At 35.7% G+C, this 16,752-nt stretch overlaps 1 protein-coding gene across 3 annotated transcripts in view; it reads left to right on the forward strand.

The window, feature by feature from the left end:
* The window catches only part of GRK7 (G protein-coupled receptor kinase 7), a 33,002-nt gene extending 16,575 nt beyond the window's left edge, over positions 1-16,427 (forward strand). Inside the window, exons 3-5 of one of the 3 annotated variants that reach the window (XR_012674851.1) lie at positions 1,574-1,845; positions 6,081-9,245; positions 13,236-16,427. Coding sequence is in view for 2 of the 3 variants with exons in the window: in XM_075158299.1 (XP_075014400.1) it covers positions 1,574-1,845; positions 6,081-6,423 (615 nt within the window). In the remaining variant the exon portion in view is untranslated. Of the gene's footprint in view, positions 1-1,573; positions 1,846-1,977; positions 3,349-6,080; positions 10,331-13,235 lie in introns of those variants that run through there. The other 2 variants (XM_075158299.1, XM_075158300.1) reach the window with 2 other exon arrangements.
* Positions 16,428-16,752: the final 325 nt, after the last annotated feature.

The following is a 16,752-nucleotide window of genomic DNA, read 5'->3' on the forward strand; positions in this document are numbered from 1 at the left end:
GCTGATATTTTTGTTCTTCTCATCTCATGTCTGTTTTTCAATCAAATGGAGGATTTTGCTCTATATCCCTAAAAGTAAAAAAAATACAAAGAGGGAAAACAAACTGGATTTAAGTTTCTGTCCATTAGGCTTATGTTGTAATTGATTGTGTTCCCTCTCGCACACATTGTTTACAGTAGCGTATATGCCATAATGTGTAGTGACGTGAGCTAAAGTTTATAGGGAGACCTGACTCAGAAAGTCTGTGCCCAAAGTTGCAAAAATTAGAGGAGTTACCCAAGCCCCATAAAATAAAATTCATCTGTTGAGCTGTGCTTTTTACAAATAGAGTTTGCCCAAATGAGCTCTAGTTTTAGTTACCTTTTTCTAACTGTTTTGCTTTGGGGTGGATCTCTGTCACTACTTGTGTTCTGGTAGCAGTAATGATGACCATCTTGAATGACCTTTAGTGGGATTTTGCACAAACATAATTTTTCATTTTAAATGGTAATACTACTAATTCATCAGTCCCAGTATTTCAAAAAGATATAAAAGAGGTTCAAGCAACTTCTGACATGGTTATCACTGTTAGCTGAATCTGGTAAATACATAAAATGAGCTATAGCATCAGGTGTTGCAGGAAATTTTGGGTCAGCTGAGGGAATGCTGTTTCGATTGGAATCTCACATCCTCAGTCATGTAACAGTGCAGCAGAAAGCTCCTCTCTTCCCCTCCAGGTGAATCAGCTCCCTAGAGAGCAGGAGCTGTTTTGAACACTGCAGTGTGTCCCCCAGGCCTGGTCTGGGAAGGGAGCAGGCAGATTCCCTCTCAAAGAGCAGTCACTTCTCTTGGAGAAGGGTCCATTAGTGCTGTATGTAGTAGTAGTCTTTATTCAGAGAGCTTTTTTCAGTTAGGAAATATGAGCTCGTTCTTCACCTGAATGCATGTAATTTACTAATTATAATTTTCATAGGTTTACTTTCTTACAATGATTTTAAGAGTTTTTCTTGGCCCTTGATGGTAGTACTTCCTTCCAGAAACCAACAGGGAGTGCAAGTGAGAACCTCCTCATGCCGCTCAGCTACCAGCCTGATGAGAATTTTCTCATTGGCAGCATGTGCCCTGTGATCGACCAGTTATAACCACTGAACAGGGAGGGAATCGGTGACTGTTTGTCTTATTTTTGTCTTTTTTTAATCTTTTCAAATTGATTGCTAGTTGTGTTTACAGGACAAAGCTAACAACACTATCTTCGACAGGAAAAAAAATAATATGGAAGAAGAAAGCAAGCTAAACATTGATTTAAAAAGAAACCACTTTTAGATAGAAATTGCACAGACATTTCACCTTTGAAGAGCATATTTAAGGTAGTTTTCCCATATGATATTTAAAGACAGAAGTAGTCCATGTGCTAAAACAGAGTTATACCTCAGAGTCTGTAGATAAAAAAATATATCAATTATACACAGTTTCTAGATACAAAATATATCAATTGTATTACTAATATTTTGGAAAAATTATAGACTAGTCTGTTTAATTGTATGCATTTCATTACTGACATTGTATAGTAAATCTGTCTGTATGTTTGCAATAGGCTGGGACAAATGGTTATATGGCTCCGGAAATCCTGAAGGAAGAAGATTACAGCTATCCTGTGGACTGGTTTGCTATGGGGTGTAGCATTTACGAGATGGTGGCTGGGCGAACACCATTCAAGGATTTCAAAGAAAAGGTCGGTAAGGATGAGGTTAAAAGAAGAACTTTGGAAGATGAGGTGAAATTTGAACATGCCAACTTTACAGAGGAAGCGAAAGATATTTGCCGACTGTTTTTGGCTAAGAAAACAGAGAATCGTTTAGGAAGCAGGTATGCCTTACTTCTCAAACTCAGTAAAAGCCAGATTAAAGCTGCAAACAATATTATTATTTTACATATTACACAAACTGAGGTTAGATCTTTACTTTCTACAGAGTACTGAATTTTCCTTTTCACTTCTAGGAAGAGAGAGGTGGAAAGTTTCGAAGATAATATGGAAATAAGGAATTTTGTTGCAATAGTGTGATTGTCCATCCTCACCCCAGACTACTCATAAGAGTTCCCTCTTGGTATTTTGTGGGGTTAGACTCTCTACAGTTTTGGGAGAAGGGAGCAGCCCATTTCTGTTCCATTTGCTTTCCTAAAGATAAAGGATATTCAAGTAGATACCTGCATCTGTGCTAATGCAGACTGAATGCAGAATCTTAGGCTGTATCACTTACCGGAATGATGTGGGCAAAAATCCAAATCTGCAATGTGGATTCTTTTCCCTGCAGATATCTAACTTGCAAGGCTGCGTCATTGGCTTCTTACTGAAGGGACCTTAACCCCTCTGCTTTACTCAAGTGCTTTAAAAAAATCTTGTAGAAGTTCTGATCTTCCTGACTCATCCCAGGGAGAAAAGGGAGGAAAAGAATATTGGGCACAAAGCAAAACATTTTTTGGGACTTCAGAGGTGACTTTGGATTGATGAAAACTGATGAATGTGTCCCTGACTTAACAATTTCAAGTAACTGTTCAGTAAGAAGAAAATTGGAAAGCAAAGCATTGTAATATTTAACTTGTAATATCTCTGATCCCTCTGATACATGTGTGTGTGTAAATATATGTGTATATATATAAATCATTTAGTGCATTTCTAGTGAGACAGATTGGGGATCTACATTTGTAATATAGACAAAAGTAATAAAAATATAATAAAAATGTAAAAAACGAATAGGAAACTGATAGTGCCTGTCTTTAGAATACACCATGATTTAAATCACCTATGAATACAAATGTATGTATCAGGTGCTTTTCCAATCTAAAGGTAGAATAGACACAGGGACTTAATGAAAATGCACAGATAGTCTTCTAAATTTATATTTCATAACAACGTGGACATTGCAAAATATTAGTCACACATTTGCCTGAAAGAATTAACTTTCATTAAAGGTAATATATCTTTAATACATATATTCTTATTATTCCAGTGCTAAATGAAGACAACTACTCTTTGTGCCTGATGAGTTTTCCCAACAACTCTGCAAGGCTGCAGAAAAAAAAATATTTTCAACAGCACAGAGAGTATGTTTGATACAAAATCTGTATTATTTTTAATATGTTTAAAAAGCTTATTTTAAAAATAAATTTAATACAAAACCATTTAGACCATTCTAGCTTACCAGTCAGCATGCTTTGCAAACATTTAGTCTTACAGCATTTTGTGAAGTAAACAAATTTCAGAGTAGGAGAAGATGAAATTTAGAGATTCTCAATGACTTGATCAAGTTCATTCAGCAAGTCTGAAGCAAAACCAGCAATAGACTATTCACTTACTGTAACCACATTCCTTTTGCCAGGGGAATCATTTAGAATCATTCTGTCTGCTTACTGTTACATTATTTCTCAGCAATGGGAGAAATGCACACAGAAAGGTAATTGCACAGATTATTTTTAATTTTCTGCTATTTAAGATATTCTTACTCTTAAGTGTCGTACTTGAAGGAAAACGATAGGATGTCTACCATGCTTGGGCATGATACAGAATAAAAGCCTGCATGTACCTCTTAAACAGGGCGATACTATTCAGGACAGCTCATCCTTATGTGAAGATTAGCACTGTAATTCTACTAAGGACAACAAGACCTTGGGTTATCTACATAAATGCCTGTTGCATAAGTTAAAGCTGCTCAAGGACAGCTTTACTTTGTACACCTGACCTTTTAAAATACTCCACTCTTTTATTGAAGACTCAGTGTCACTGGCTAACGCAGGGAAGATGTAACCCTTTTTCTCCACTTAAGCTTTTTGGGATTGACATCTCAAATCCCTAATCTGTAAAGTGATATTTTTTTTTTTTTAATGGAGGAATACAAAGTTGACAGAGTTTAGGTGAGTTCATTTGCTCTTTCTATTTAAGTTACCTAAACGTGCAATTCACACAGGGAGAGCTCAAGTTCATCTCCAGTTAGTTGGAAGATGCCTCAGTTGGTTCCAGTAGATGGCGTTCCTGTAGCTTTATGTTTTTAAACTTTTTATGGTTTTGGTGGTGTCAGAAAATACATTAGGAGGAGAAACACTGCAGCAATCCATTCTGGAGCCTTCACCAGCTTCTAGTATTTTTTGGTTTATGTTACAGAAAGGAAAAGCAAAATAAAGTGAAATTTTTGTGAGTGCATCTGCCCAGTAGGATTGTCAGCATTACTAGCCCAGGACACTAGTTAATTTGAACAGCACCTCTAATGCGCTTCAAGCTAACAGTGAATGTAAATAAATCACATGAGGCTCGAGGGCTGCTCAAGTACTTGGTTATCACTAGCTAGTTAAGTTAGGAGATGATTTTGCAAGTCTATGTATATGCAGAGGTCATGATCCCTATTAGCTTAATCTATACATTCATAATTGTGTTCATATGGCTCTTTTGGGTTGAAAACATCATTCTTTCATTGCCCAGGGTGCCCGGATGGCAGCATCTATTGTTCTTCATGCTGTGATTTAGCATCCTGGTTGTAGTGGTGTACAGTGGTTAGTGGCTGGTGGTGACCTGCCCAGAGTAACCAGGCAGCAGAGGCACAAAATGACAGTTTTCTAACAAGGGAGCTAAAAAGGGCAGCTGGTATTTGATCTCAGCTGTGCCTGGAGAGCACTAAGGCAGGCTAGAAGCATGGCAGGACAGCATATGAGGAACTGGCAGTGGTGGCAAGCTGGAGGAGCTGTTCTGTATACGTGGTATAAGGTCTTAAAAAAAGGAAGATTTTGTAGTGTCACACAAATCTACTGCTTCTCTATGGTGCTCCTGCACATTTGCAAAGATAAAAAGACTTGCCAAAGGCTTGCATTACATTTTGTTCGTGGAACATTGTCTAGAAATACATGAGTGCTTACACTTCGCTAAGTATATGATTTTGTAAGGAAGTGGGAAAAGAAAACAGCAACATGTTAGCAACTACCATTTTCTGAGGCCAAAAACCAGACCAGTTTGTTTTTCTTACGTTACCCATAAATACATAAAAAAAAGAAGGCATAGGTGTAAAAAATATGGTGGCCCTCCCTGCTCCTTCTTTCGCTAGCATTCAAAACTCAAATTTTGCATCGCTTGACACTAGAGGCGCAGTTCAAAAGCTGTGGTCCTTGGTCATGCTTTAACGAGCACAGATTTGAGGCTCAGATTATTCTTATCATCAGCATATCCTACAAGTCTCTCTATGGGTCTACAGTGAAACAATTAACAATTCACTGTTTCTTTTACAGCAACAGTTCTCCCTGTGGTCTGCAGTTGTTTTTCTTAAGATGTATTTAAAATAGTATTTACAATTTTTTTAGTTCTCTCTGGATTTTATTATTGGGTTTTAACAATATTAATAAAGGATTGTATTTGTGACAGAGGCACACATACTTTTGCTAATGTCATAATTTGTGAATCTCTTGCTTTAAATCTTTGTTCATTTATAAGAGTAGTTAATTTGAATGAACAGACTCACTAAAACCGGGAGTGTATTAGAGCAACATAACTGAGCTTCATCATGTAAATGCATAGCTGCTTTGAGTTAAGATAAAATCAGAAATGTCATTTGTCACCAGTTTCCTATTCAGACTGTTGTTCCTCAGAGTCAATCCCTAGGTGTATTAACCCCATATACCCCAGTCTAGAGTTTAATAGATGTTCTTATCCTAGTTAATATAGAGCCAACCATTGGACTTCGATTGTTGGACAGTAAATCTAATACTCCTCCTCCCCATCCTGTTGTATCTTCAGTTCTGGCTGAAGTGTATCTTTGGATATGGGTATCTCAGTGCGCTGCCAGAAGCAGCACTGCAACTCTTGCATGGCACCTTGCCCAGACTAATTTACCCTGAGAGGTAGAGTAATGAATAATGGGATCAGGATGTTTTCTGCTTCTCAGCTTTGCTTAGATTGTGCAATGCAGCATTTTTTGGTTATGAAAAAAGGAATTGCATTGCATTTTGTGTGTGTGTGTGTATACATAGCTCTCCTTACTTTAAAATATTCTCACGTATACAACACAAAGACACACCTGAGAGCAAAACATCATAATGATTAACAAACTTTTGCTTTATTGCAGAAATGAAGATGATGACCCAAGAAAACATAGTTTCTTCAAAACAATAAATTTCCACAGGCTAGAGGCAAACCTTATTGACCCTCCATTTGTGCCAGATCCATCTGTTGTCTATGCCAAAGATGTTGCAGACATTGCTGACTTCTCTGAAGTACGAGGAATTGAGTTTGATGACAAAGATAAGAAGTTCTTCAAAAAGTTTGCGACAGGTGCTGTCCCTATAGCCTGGCAGGAAGAAATTATTGAAACAGGACTGTTTGAAGAACTGAATGATCCTAACAGAGTAGATTCCGGGGGATACGCAAATGGAGGTGAAGCTAAGTCAGGAGTTTGTTTGTTGTTATAAATATCACATCACTAACAAAAAGAGTAGAAACCACCTCAGAACTTTCCATATTCTGACACTGTTTCAGAAACTCAGTGCATCTGCTTAAGAAGAACCGATCAGTGTAATATGACATTGACAGGCTATGTAGGACCACCAGCTGTGTAGACTGTATTATTTTCCTTTGCTCTAGCAAAGGAGATAATATTTTTGTTTTATTGGAGATTTATCAAGATGAAGAACTCTAAGAAACTTAGAATGATAGAAATTCTGAAATACAAAAAGCAATAGAGTGACGAGGCAACACCTTTTGAAAATGACTGACTACCATTTTGAATACAATCATTTGTTGGTTTTCTTTCTATTTTCTTGTTATTTCTACTAACAGTTCCTCTTTGTTCTACAGTTTTCAGGAAAGATTTTTTAATTTTCAAGTAATATTATCAGTTAGACAATGGAGCTCATATACCATGTCAAACTCGGAATCTTATTGGTTAGCCAGTCTGTCTGTTGTTTTCTTAATTTCTGTTAGTTTTTGAATGGTTTGTTTGTAATATGTTCAAATTGTCATAAAATGTAAAAGAAGGCTGTACATATCACTAGGAAATAGGACCAACAGGATCAAACTCTTTTCAAAGCTGGTTTTAACAGAGTGAAGATAAGATTGCACCAAATTAATTGAATAAAGCATTTATTTATTATTATTAAGCGTATTCTTTTAAGTGATAATACCATACACGAAGAAAATGTATTTATAAGTTCTTTTTGACAGTAAATTTTTATCAGGTTTCCTGATGATTTTTCTGTATTTCAGTGACAAATTAAGCGACAAATAAACCAAAGCAATTTGTAACTGGCTTTTTACAAGACATATTTCAGTGGAATATAAATTTTAATTCAGTAGTTGTAAAATACATTCTACTACTAAGTGTTGTAATGCTGGAAAGGTTATGTGTGCAAGTGGACACCATCTTCAAATGTTCATTGATTCTCATGCAAATTTTGATGTGTTTTATTTTTCAATTTTATGACAACCTAAATGGAATTAATTGGAAAAACTTCTGCGAATGCTTGCTACTGCTGAAGCGTATTACTTGTGAGATGCATCCTACTGATTTTCTCTGGTAAGAAAATAGGTGGTAGTTGTTTGCAACAACTTCTAAAACTGATTCTGCATGCCGTTTACTGTCATCTATCTAGCCATAATTTCCATTTACTAAAGTGGAAGTTGAAACTGCTCCATTCCTTGGAGCCCTAGAGGCTGCTAATACCCCATTTCCTATTTTTCATAGAGCAAACCTCCTACAGAACTCAAAGACTTCTTTTATGTAGACATTGGGATTGAACTCACACATCTGTTTTAAAAGAGGAAAACCAATAGAAATGATGTCTTCTATAGTTGAGTTATTATAGTTTAGTGTTTATTTATAATCTAATAGCTCATCCCAAACATTGCAGTAATCAAAAACTCTTTAGTTTTAAATACTTTAAGTGATTTAGTCATATCTACATAATACATTGCTAATACATTGTGGTGTTCTAAGTAGAAAAAGAATTGTTCCTTTTTTTTTCCTTTTAAATTTGCTTTTCCAGTGCTTTATATACTTAATTTTCAAGTGAAAATCATGAAGAACAGGGTTACTTAGGATTAGTGGATAATTCTGTTCATGAATTATGAACATATAATTGTCTGCCTTTTGAGGGGAGACTTTCTGTCAAATAGTTCAAAACCATATAAGCTGAATTCTGACTTGGGCTTTTAATTGAGAAGGATCATCCTGAAAGATTGTGAAAAGCAGAGGAGGTTGAGAGGAAAGAGAGTAATGTGGTTCTGTCACAGATTTAGGAGAGTGCTTCCACTGCTGACATCCAGTGATTTTATTTCTCATTGCTTCTATCTGTAGAAAACTCTCACAGAGTGGTATTAGGCTAAAATATTTAAGAAACTCAGACAGAAAACTTTATTATATATACATTAGAAAAAAAAAACACACAAGAAAAAAAATCCTCCTTATTACAACTAGGAGAGACCTATTAGTGCTAGTGGCATCAAACTTTTGTCCTGAATTGGTACACCTCAAATCCATAGAAATGCCATTTCACAAAACCTCCAGAGCCATAAAGCAGTACTTTGAAATGGCTATAGGTTTTCTAGTGCATAATTGATTTTTCAGTATATACATGTTCCCATACGAAAAGAGGTTATGTATAGACAGAACCAGAATTTAATGTCATGTTAGAATCATATATCCCCTATGATACCAAGTGTTGCAAGTCTGGGTTTTTCAAAATGTATTGCAATACTAAGATCTGTGAATTCAGGACATCATATGCACATAACATCAGGTTGTTTGGTTTTAGAAATATTACAGTGTCAATAAATCCCAGCAGGATGTATATCAGTGAAATATTGTCATGTTAAGTGTACCATGAATCATTCAAAGAAGCATATCAGTAGTCTGATAATGCACAGTTTGGCACAGCATATGACAGAGAAAAATGTGTTAGTTTGAAATTATTCATTTTAATTTTCTAAAATTCTCTATTTCAGAACATGGACAACTTGTATTTGCACTATGAAGAGAGAGAGCAGAGCAAAGATTATTTCTGTATTTCTGTTAGCATTTTCAGTGCGTCTTTTAAAAATTAATTTCAACTTCTTTTAAGGAATCTGTGAATTGCTTGGTTCTTTTCTTCTTCCTGCTACTGTAAAGTTCCTTGTTAAACTTTCAGGAACAAAGTTACTTTAACATCCTGCTTCACCTTAACAAAACAAAGCCAGCGATCTTAAAAGATTTATGCGTTTGATGAATTGTCTTATTGCAGCCAATGATGCTACTCATGTGAGTAAACTTAAATCTATATGGAAGTGTGCAAGATCAGGGCCCAAGTCAAAAGTATTGACCAAGTAATTGGATGTTTATGATAGAAAATGAGGAATGAAGTTGCGGGAGGAAAAAAAAGCTTGTGGGTTGTGTAAGTTCTTGTGGCAAAAGAAAATGATGTAATTTGAAGCTGCTATTTTTTTCTTCTAGCTGTCTCTCTTTTTCCTCCTTTGCCAACTTTGTGGTGTCTCACTTGCCTGCCTCTTTTTCAGGCAGATAAGATGTATTCAAGTGTTAATCTAATCTAAAAAAGTAAATTGTGAACTTTATTGCATTAAATGCCATCTGTGAAAGGTTACTGAGTGCCCTGGCCACTCTGCAGTGATTATACTAACAGTGCTGTCTTTCCTGTCCTGTTTTACTTAGTACTGCTATTAGAACTACTTGATAATTTTAACTGAAGAAGGCTGAAATTTGAGATTCGTAAGGGCTTGGAACTTGTTTTTATAAGAACATCATTTAAAGTACTCTGGACAACACTGAAGAAAGGCTGCTGGCACTGAGAGGGTATAAAAGGAAAAGCTTTCCATTTTATCTCAAGTCCAAATTTTCTTTGACACAATCCCGGTTACCCTTACCATTATCCCACCAATTTCACTGAGCACAGAGACAAAATAAGGTTTAGTATTAACCTAACGAAATCATTGTTCACAGAGATTATTTATCAGTGGCAATAAAGCTCCAGTTGTGTACCTTCAGTTGTGTCATGGCAAAGGCTCATTTAGTCAATAAACGCCTTGTGTTGCAGCAAGTAGTTCACTTTTCTATTCCAGTATGAAATAGATTTAGTAATTGGAACCTGCATGCAGTTTCTACGCTATCGAGTAGCATCTGTATTAGGGAAGGCAACTTTACATTACGTTAAGAGTCTCTTAGCAAACATAATACTTGAGATAGTTATTTCTTCAACCATAAACAAATGTCAATACAGAAAGCAAAACGGAACTAAGATGAGACCTCTATTTAGAGCAGATGCCTGTAATTGTGCAGTGTAGCTATAAAGTGATACATGGTTTTATATACTTCCAGTATCAGCATTGTTTTTTAGAAATAAAATGCTCGTAATACTTATAATATTGTTGCTTTTACAGCTTTTAATGATATATATGTAACATTTTTCTGAACTGAATATCCACATCTATGATTAAGATAAGTAAGTATGCTCATGTCATTTACCTTAAAAAATATAAATTGCTTCTTTTACGCTATGACAATAATTTGTATCTTTTTATCACTAGATTTTTAATACCAAAAGATTTAAATTCCTTTAATTGATTTATGCAGTAATGAATTGTAAAAAAATATTTTAGTTATGCGCAGTGTTTTTTCTCTATGATAGGATTTAAATTAAGAATTAAGATCTTAGCAACTATGGCTCGTAGCACCACAGAAACACTGAAAATTCTACCAGTTCTGGGACTTTTGCTAAAAGCAAAGCACACATTTTTCCCAAGTGACAAATGCATCAATTTTGAAATCTAGGGGTTGCAGAAATTACTGGCTTTTTGTAGTATGAGACTTATCACTTGTAATGTTATGGGTAAAGGTCACCTATGATCATTTTGGCTTAGGGACTACATTTGAAACATTGCATTATGATAGCCTCAGCGAGCTTCAGAGACACATTAAGGAATGCATGGACAGAAACTGAAAACAAATTCAATTAAGCATATGACTTTCTATAATTAGGCATTGCATTATTACAGCAAGTAACTCTAAATCTAGTATTTCATTTAAAAAATAGACCAAAAGATTAATGTTTCTTTGGAAAAATTGTTTGGTATTTCTCTGACTTTCATTTATATAACTGAGCAGAGCTAGTATAAAATTCTTACCAGTTAGCCCTCTGCATTTGCAAAAATGTGAATAAATAGCTAGTGTTCGTAAGGGAGTGGAAATCTTTTAGGCTTCTCTTGGCTGGAGAAGAGGAAGAGCGGAGCACAGCAGGGTGTCACTGTCTCTCTTACAATGCAAGTACCTACATCTATGGGAAGATATAGCTGGTGACATCTGTAGGTAGCACCATTCACACCATTCTCTTGAGTTAATTTCCTTTATATGACATGGTATATCGTTCTTACATTTATCCTACATCTGTACCCTCTTCTGTCACCTCCAGAAGGCTGGCACAATTCTGAACGAAGCCACTTTAACTTTCAGGGAAACTTAATGTTAATTCTGTATCTTGGACGGACAAAAGGTGCCATAAAGAATAGCTGTCAACACCATTTCAGTCAAGCGTTACTCCAAGTAGTGAAAGGCTTGGGGCAGGGGGGGGAAACATGGGAAAAAAACATGAATCTCTTTGAAAGGTCTTCTGGATATGTTAGTTCTATTCCTTTTCCTCTGACCACTTTGGGGCAGCTGCAGTGGTTAATTCCTCCCTTTCCTGTTGACCAAGTGCAAGCACAATCTGTTTTAGTAGGTTTTTTTTATCCTGTTTGTGCTCTTTATCCATCCTTTTCGATGTCTGAGCTTTGTTAGTAGGCCAATTTCTTCCAAGTGTTTTGTTTTCTGATTAATGCACACCAATATAGTGCTATTGCAATGTTTGGTAGAATGACTTGCGAAGAAAGAAAATTTTCATTTTTCTTCTGCCCACAAGCATTACTTGAAGCTAAACATAACTAATTAGTTTTGACATGTGTTTTGTTAGAGTTCTTCTTTACCAAACATACATGTTGGCCTATATGATTCATTCAAGTTGTTCTGACAGTTACATTTTACAGAGTGGAAAGATACAGCAAGGCTGAATGACAGACTGTATACATGTCCTTATTATGGGAGTTCCTCATGGTGAATGTTTCTGTGATTCATGTTTTTATAAAGAATGCCAAAGGGATGACTATGGATATATCAGTTGTCATAACTTGTAGTTCCGTTAACAATCGTGGAGTAACTGTTTAAAAAAACAGCTATTGTACAGGAATGTTCAGTTATGTTTGCTTTGCCAGACTTCATGCAAGCATGACATGAGATGTGCTAGACATGTCTCGTGACTTGAATTGCTGTAGTAAAAGGTCTACTGCAAGTAAGAACAGATTTGTTGTTAAACAATCCTGTCTGGAAGCATTCCTACAGTAATATATGCTGTTCTGACTGAACACTTTTTGAACAGCGGTGAAAGCTTGCTTTTAACTACATTGCTAGCCTGCAGTGCTTAGTTAATGTCAGTCTATGGAAATACATTGATGGAACTACAAAGAGATAAATTGTTCCGATATCCTGGACTTCTCAGGAGGATCTAGGGCAGAGCGTATCACCATAGTGGTTGCTTCTGAGGTCTTGAGCTTGCTTCTGACATCATCAGCATGTAAGTCAGAAGTGGCTTTAGTAATATGAAAGCGGAGAAAAAAAAGTCATGTTGCATGATGCATTGAGTCAATTCAGTCAAACTGTTAGGAACTGCTTCTCTAGATCAAGTGACAGTAAATCTATTTGTTGACAGAAAGGGATGATCAGAGTGGAACCGGTGAGATAATGTCTGCAACGATACAAAACAGGGAGGCCCCTAAAGCATTCCTGTTTGTGCACTTCCTTTTATGAAGGAATTAAATACATAGTAAGAAGTATGGATAATTTTTGTCATTATCAGTAATAACAACATGATCATAAAGAACCACTGGTACCAATTACCAATTTAGTCTGTTCCTCTGTAATAAACTGGAGAGAGATGCCTGATTTACAGACAAGCCCAAAAGAATTTTGTTTCTATTCCCAAAACATAATACCCACAGGATATCATGAACAACAGGAGGAAACTCTCTGATGAACTCATACAGAAGGACAGTTGACAGAATAGTAATCTCAACTATGGTATCTGGCTTGTAAATCTGCTTTATTCTATCCTAATTATGCAAGAACTATGAAGCTGGTTTGAAAACGGTCATTAGGCGAAGAAGTTTATTCTGATTAATACAGAAAATTTTTCTCTTTGTTCTTTTCAAGGTACCCGTTTCCTCCCTTTCTCCAGACTGACTTCTATACTATCCGTGATTAGGACTTGATATATTAATGCATTTCTGCGAACAGATAAGAGACTATTTTTGACCACAAAATCATGATGGAGTTGGTGAAAACAGAGCTACCTTGAAAATGTAAAGAGAGATCAGCAATCAACTGGTAGGACTGGTGTCCAAAAAGATGAAAAATATGAAATCCACATATATTGAAAATTAGGCTATAGTTTAAGGAATATTTTCTTAAGCAAAGAAGGGCTGATTTTAACTCGCATCGGTTCCTTAGTACAATTACTGTACATGTCTGTAAATAAACTGTATCACTGGTGCAGGCTATTTTAATCAGCATCCACATAGAAATAACAATTCATCCTAATATTAAGTAAGGTTTGAGGAGACCAATTTAAATACCCTGCTGCCCAGAGTGAAGGCAAAGACTTAATTCTGTATATTTGATTAAGACAGCTAAGCTGTGCTGCCAACACTATGTACAAGTCTGTAAACTTCTGGTTTCCCATGCTAACATACTGAAAGTGAGAAATTAGAGTGCTGAAATCTGGAACCTAGCATCAAACTAATGACCTGTGAGAGCACACTTGCACAAAAAATTAAAGTTTAAGGTATTGCATTAAAAAGGATGAACTCTCTGAGAGGCTGTGAAAAGGTTGTGTAATGATTAGATATTTATGCATCTCTTGATACTCAGATCTGATTTAATAAATAGTAAAAGCAGCAATATTCTCAGCACTTTTTTAAGAAATGTGGGCAGCTGTGTTCTATAGCTGTATTGCATAAATGCATCTTTTCATCCTATACAGACGATGAAATCAGAAAATGTGCTTTGTACATTGTAAGGGTACTTCGTATGCTGCTTAAAATAATCTGATAATGATACATTGTTGTCTGATACAACGTAAGAATCAGTAGTTTCTCATGCTTTCATCTTAGTATAAGACATCCCATAATGAGAATTCTTCTCTGTTAAATCATGCAATGGATAAATACTCAAATACTGGTTTGCCTGAATTCCCCCCAAGGTGATTTTTCTCATTTCTGCAGCTCTGTGGTGAACACATTTTTGCCTCTCTCCCCATCTTTCTATGTCAATACTGAGTCAAAATGTTATATTCTTTTTGATGTGACTGAAAAGTAGTGACAGATGCTGGATGAAAAGTCCTATAATTCATGAATTCATAATCCTAATCCAGGATCTACTACCCATGAGAACTAAAACTGAGTATGTACTCTTATATTCGGTCCTTCTAAAGACTCTTATGTTACACCAGTTCCAGGCAGGGAAAGGAATAAAGAAATGGATAATCTCTTCAGAATTTTCCGTATGCCTTGTACAGAGAATAGTGGATCAAGTGTTTTAAACAAAGGAAGGAAGGAAACTTTGATTTCTTGCCAAGAGATTGAAACCTCCTGATCTCTTACCAAGCTAGTTTATTTTGCTGCCATCAAACAGTTTCCTCACCTTAAACAGCTCCTTTTCATCTGCGAAACTAACAGCAGTGAAGGAAATGGGCTCTGCAAAATGGCAATGCTGTAAGAAACTGCTCTAGCTAACATAGGGACTGATTCACGTTCAAATTTAAATATGGACCAGAAAACACACACAGTTCCAGGTGTGGGGCGTCCTCAGATGGTTCCTAACCAAATTTTACTTTTTTTCTCTTAAGTACATGAAAGTTGCTGGCTTTGCAAATGTTGATCTCCTACTAAACAAAAATTATTTAACTGCCTTTGCTATTGAATAAAATATGACCCTGATTTTCAGGATTCCATGTATTCTGGTTTTTTTTTTTTTTAATGTTGAGATTTACTGAATTTAAGAAACTGAACTCCTTTGAAGTGAACTGAATGTGTCAGTTCTGAAACTTGGCCTCCCTCAAAACTGGTGAGTTAGTTATGATGCAGTTTACACCGTATCCTTAGTGTTTATTTCAGAGCAGTCTCTAAGCAGATGTGGAGCCCAAATTCTTAGATATTTTGCAGATCTTTTTTCAGTGAGAAGGAGAAGATGAAGATGTTTGGTGAAGTCTGAAGCCAAAGGCTGGCCATGGATACCATATGATCAAGGTTTTTCGTTTTATTATGCTAATAAACCCAAGAGCGAACATGTGTGATGAAATTATCTTCTGTGTAGCAATAGAGCATAAATCCTGCGCACCCCTTCAGCCTGTTGTCCCAATTATATTTATGCAAGGCTAATTAATTGAGGGATTAATCGGCTACAGGTATCTGTTTAGTCCTTTAGTTTAGAACTAAAATAGAGGGAAACTTTTTAATTTGAGAATTATAAATTAAAACAATAATGGAAATCGTTACTTTTGAGGGGAGGAAGTTGTAATTAGTGAGCTGTATTAGCAAACATCTTCCAGTTTTTGTCTGGATGGGCACAGGGTTAATTTGTTATTCTGAGATCCATGAAACAGCCAGACTGTTCCAGACTATAAACTGTTGTTCTGAAATTACCATGATCTTGATACTATCTGGAAAATAAACATTTTAAAATCAGTTTAAAACAGGATATACAGGGCTTTAAATCTTTGTTTTAATCAGGAATGGCAGCAAATGCATTAATTGTGTTTTGTTCCTGCAATCTTCCGGTAAGGAAAAAAATAGACTCATTCTGTAAAAGCTATTATTTTAAATGAACAATGATTTATTTTTTTTACAATAGCAAGAGAGGAAATGCTGTTTGAATATTTTTTTTTTCCTTGCAAATACATTCTAATTTATAGTAAACCAAATGAACAATCCTCTTATCTATTTGTTTTTTCCTTTATATAGCTAGTAGACTGAAATTAATGCTTCTACCAGCAGAACTGATAAATAAGAGAATGAAGAAATAATGTTTTAGACTTTGACATGTATCTTTGGGTCACCTAGATGATATGAAAATATTTGGACTGTTTAGAAGAAACTAATTTCTTTTCCAACAATAAGTGAAAAACACTTATGTGGCCTACAGCCATAAAGCTAGAACTACACCCTCTATCTTAACCGTGCATACTATGCTAACGGCAATGAAGTTTTGTGTATTCGTCTCTAGAGGGATGGGATACCTACCAATTTCTCAGTTGCTCAATGTACGATTTAAAGATTATTGCATAGCCCTTTGTATAGTTTTTTGTTTCTAGTGAAAACATAAATGTTTTTGTCAACTTAAAGGGCTTTTATTTCATTAAAGAAGCAAAGCAATGGGAGGGAGACAGAGGAGGAGACACTTGAGCAGCTTGAGAGCACAGTATATGTGCTCAGTAGAACTCAATTAAATCTTTTTATTACAAGAGTCTCTGTGGTCACAGATGCTTATCTGTGTAATTCTAAGTGATACCCTAAGGATTTTTTAAAGCTATTCTGCTGCTTCAAGTTCAGACAGCAGCGTTTTTATTTACTTGGTGCTTAATGTCAACCCTTTTTAGAGCAGGAAAAAGTCTTATGAAAGAGAAAGTTAGAAAAAAATATTTTTAACTGTACAGTAGGAAATGTCTTTAGGA

This window comes from Calonectris borealis, chromosome 9 (genome assembly GCF_964195595.1).
Source record: "Calonectris borealis chromosome 9, bCalBor7.hap1.2, whole genome shotgun sequence".
NCBI classification, from domain to species: domain Eukaryota; kingdom Metazoa; phylum Chordata; class Aves; order Procellariiformes; family Procellariidae; genus Calonectris; species Calonectris borealis.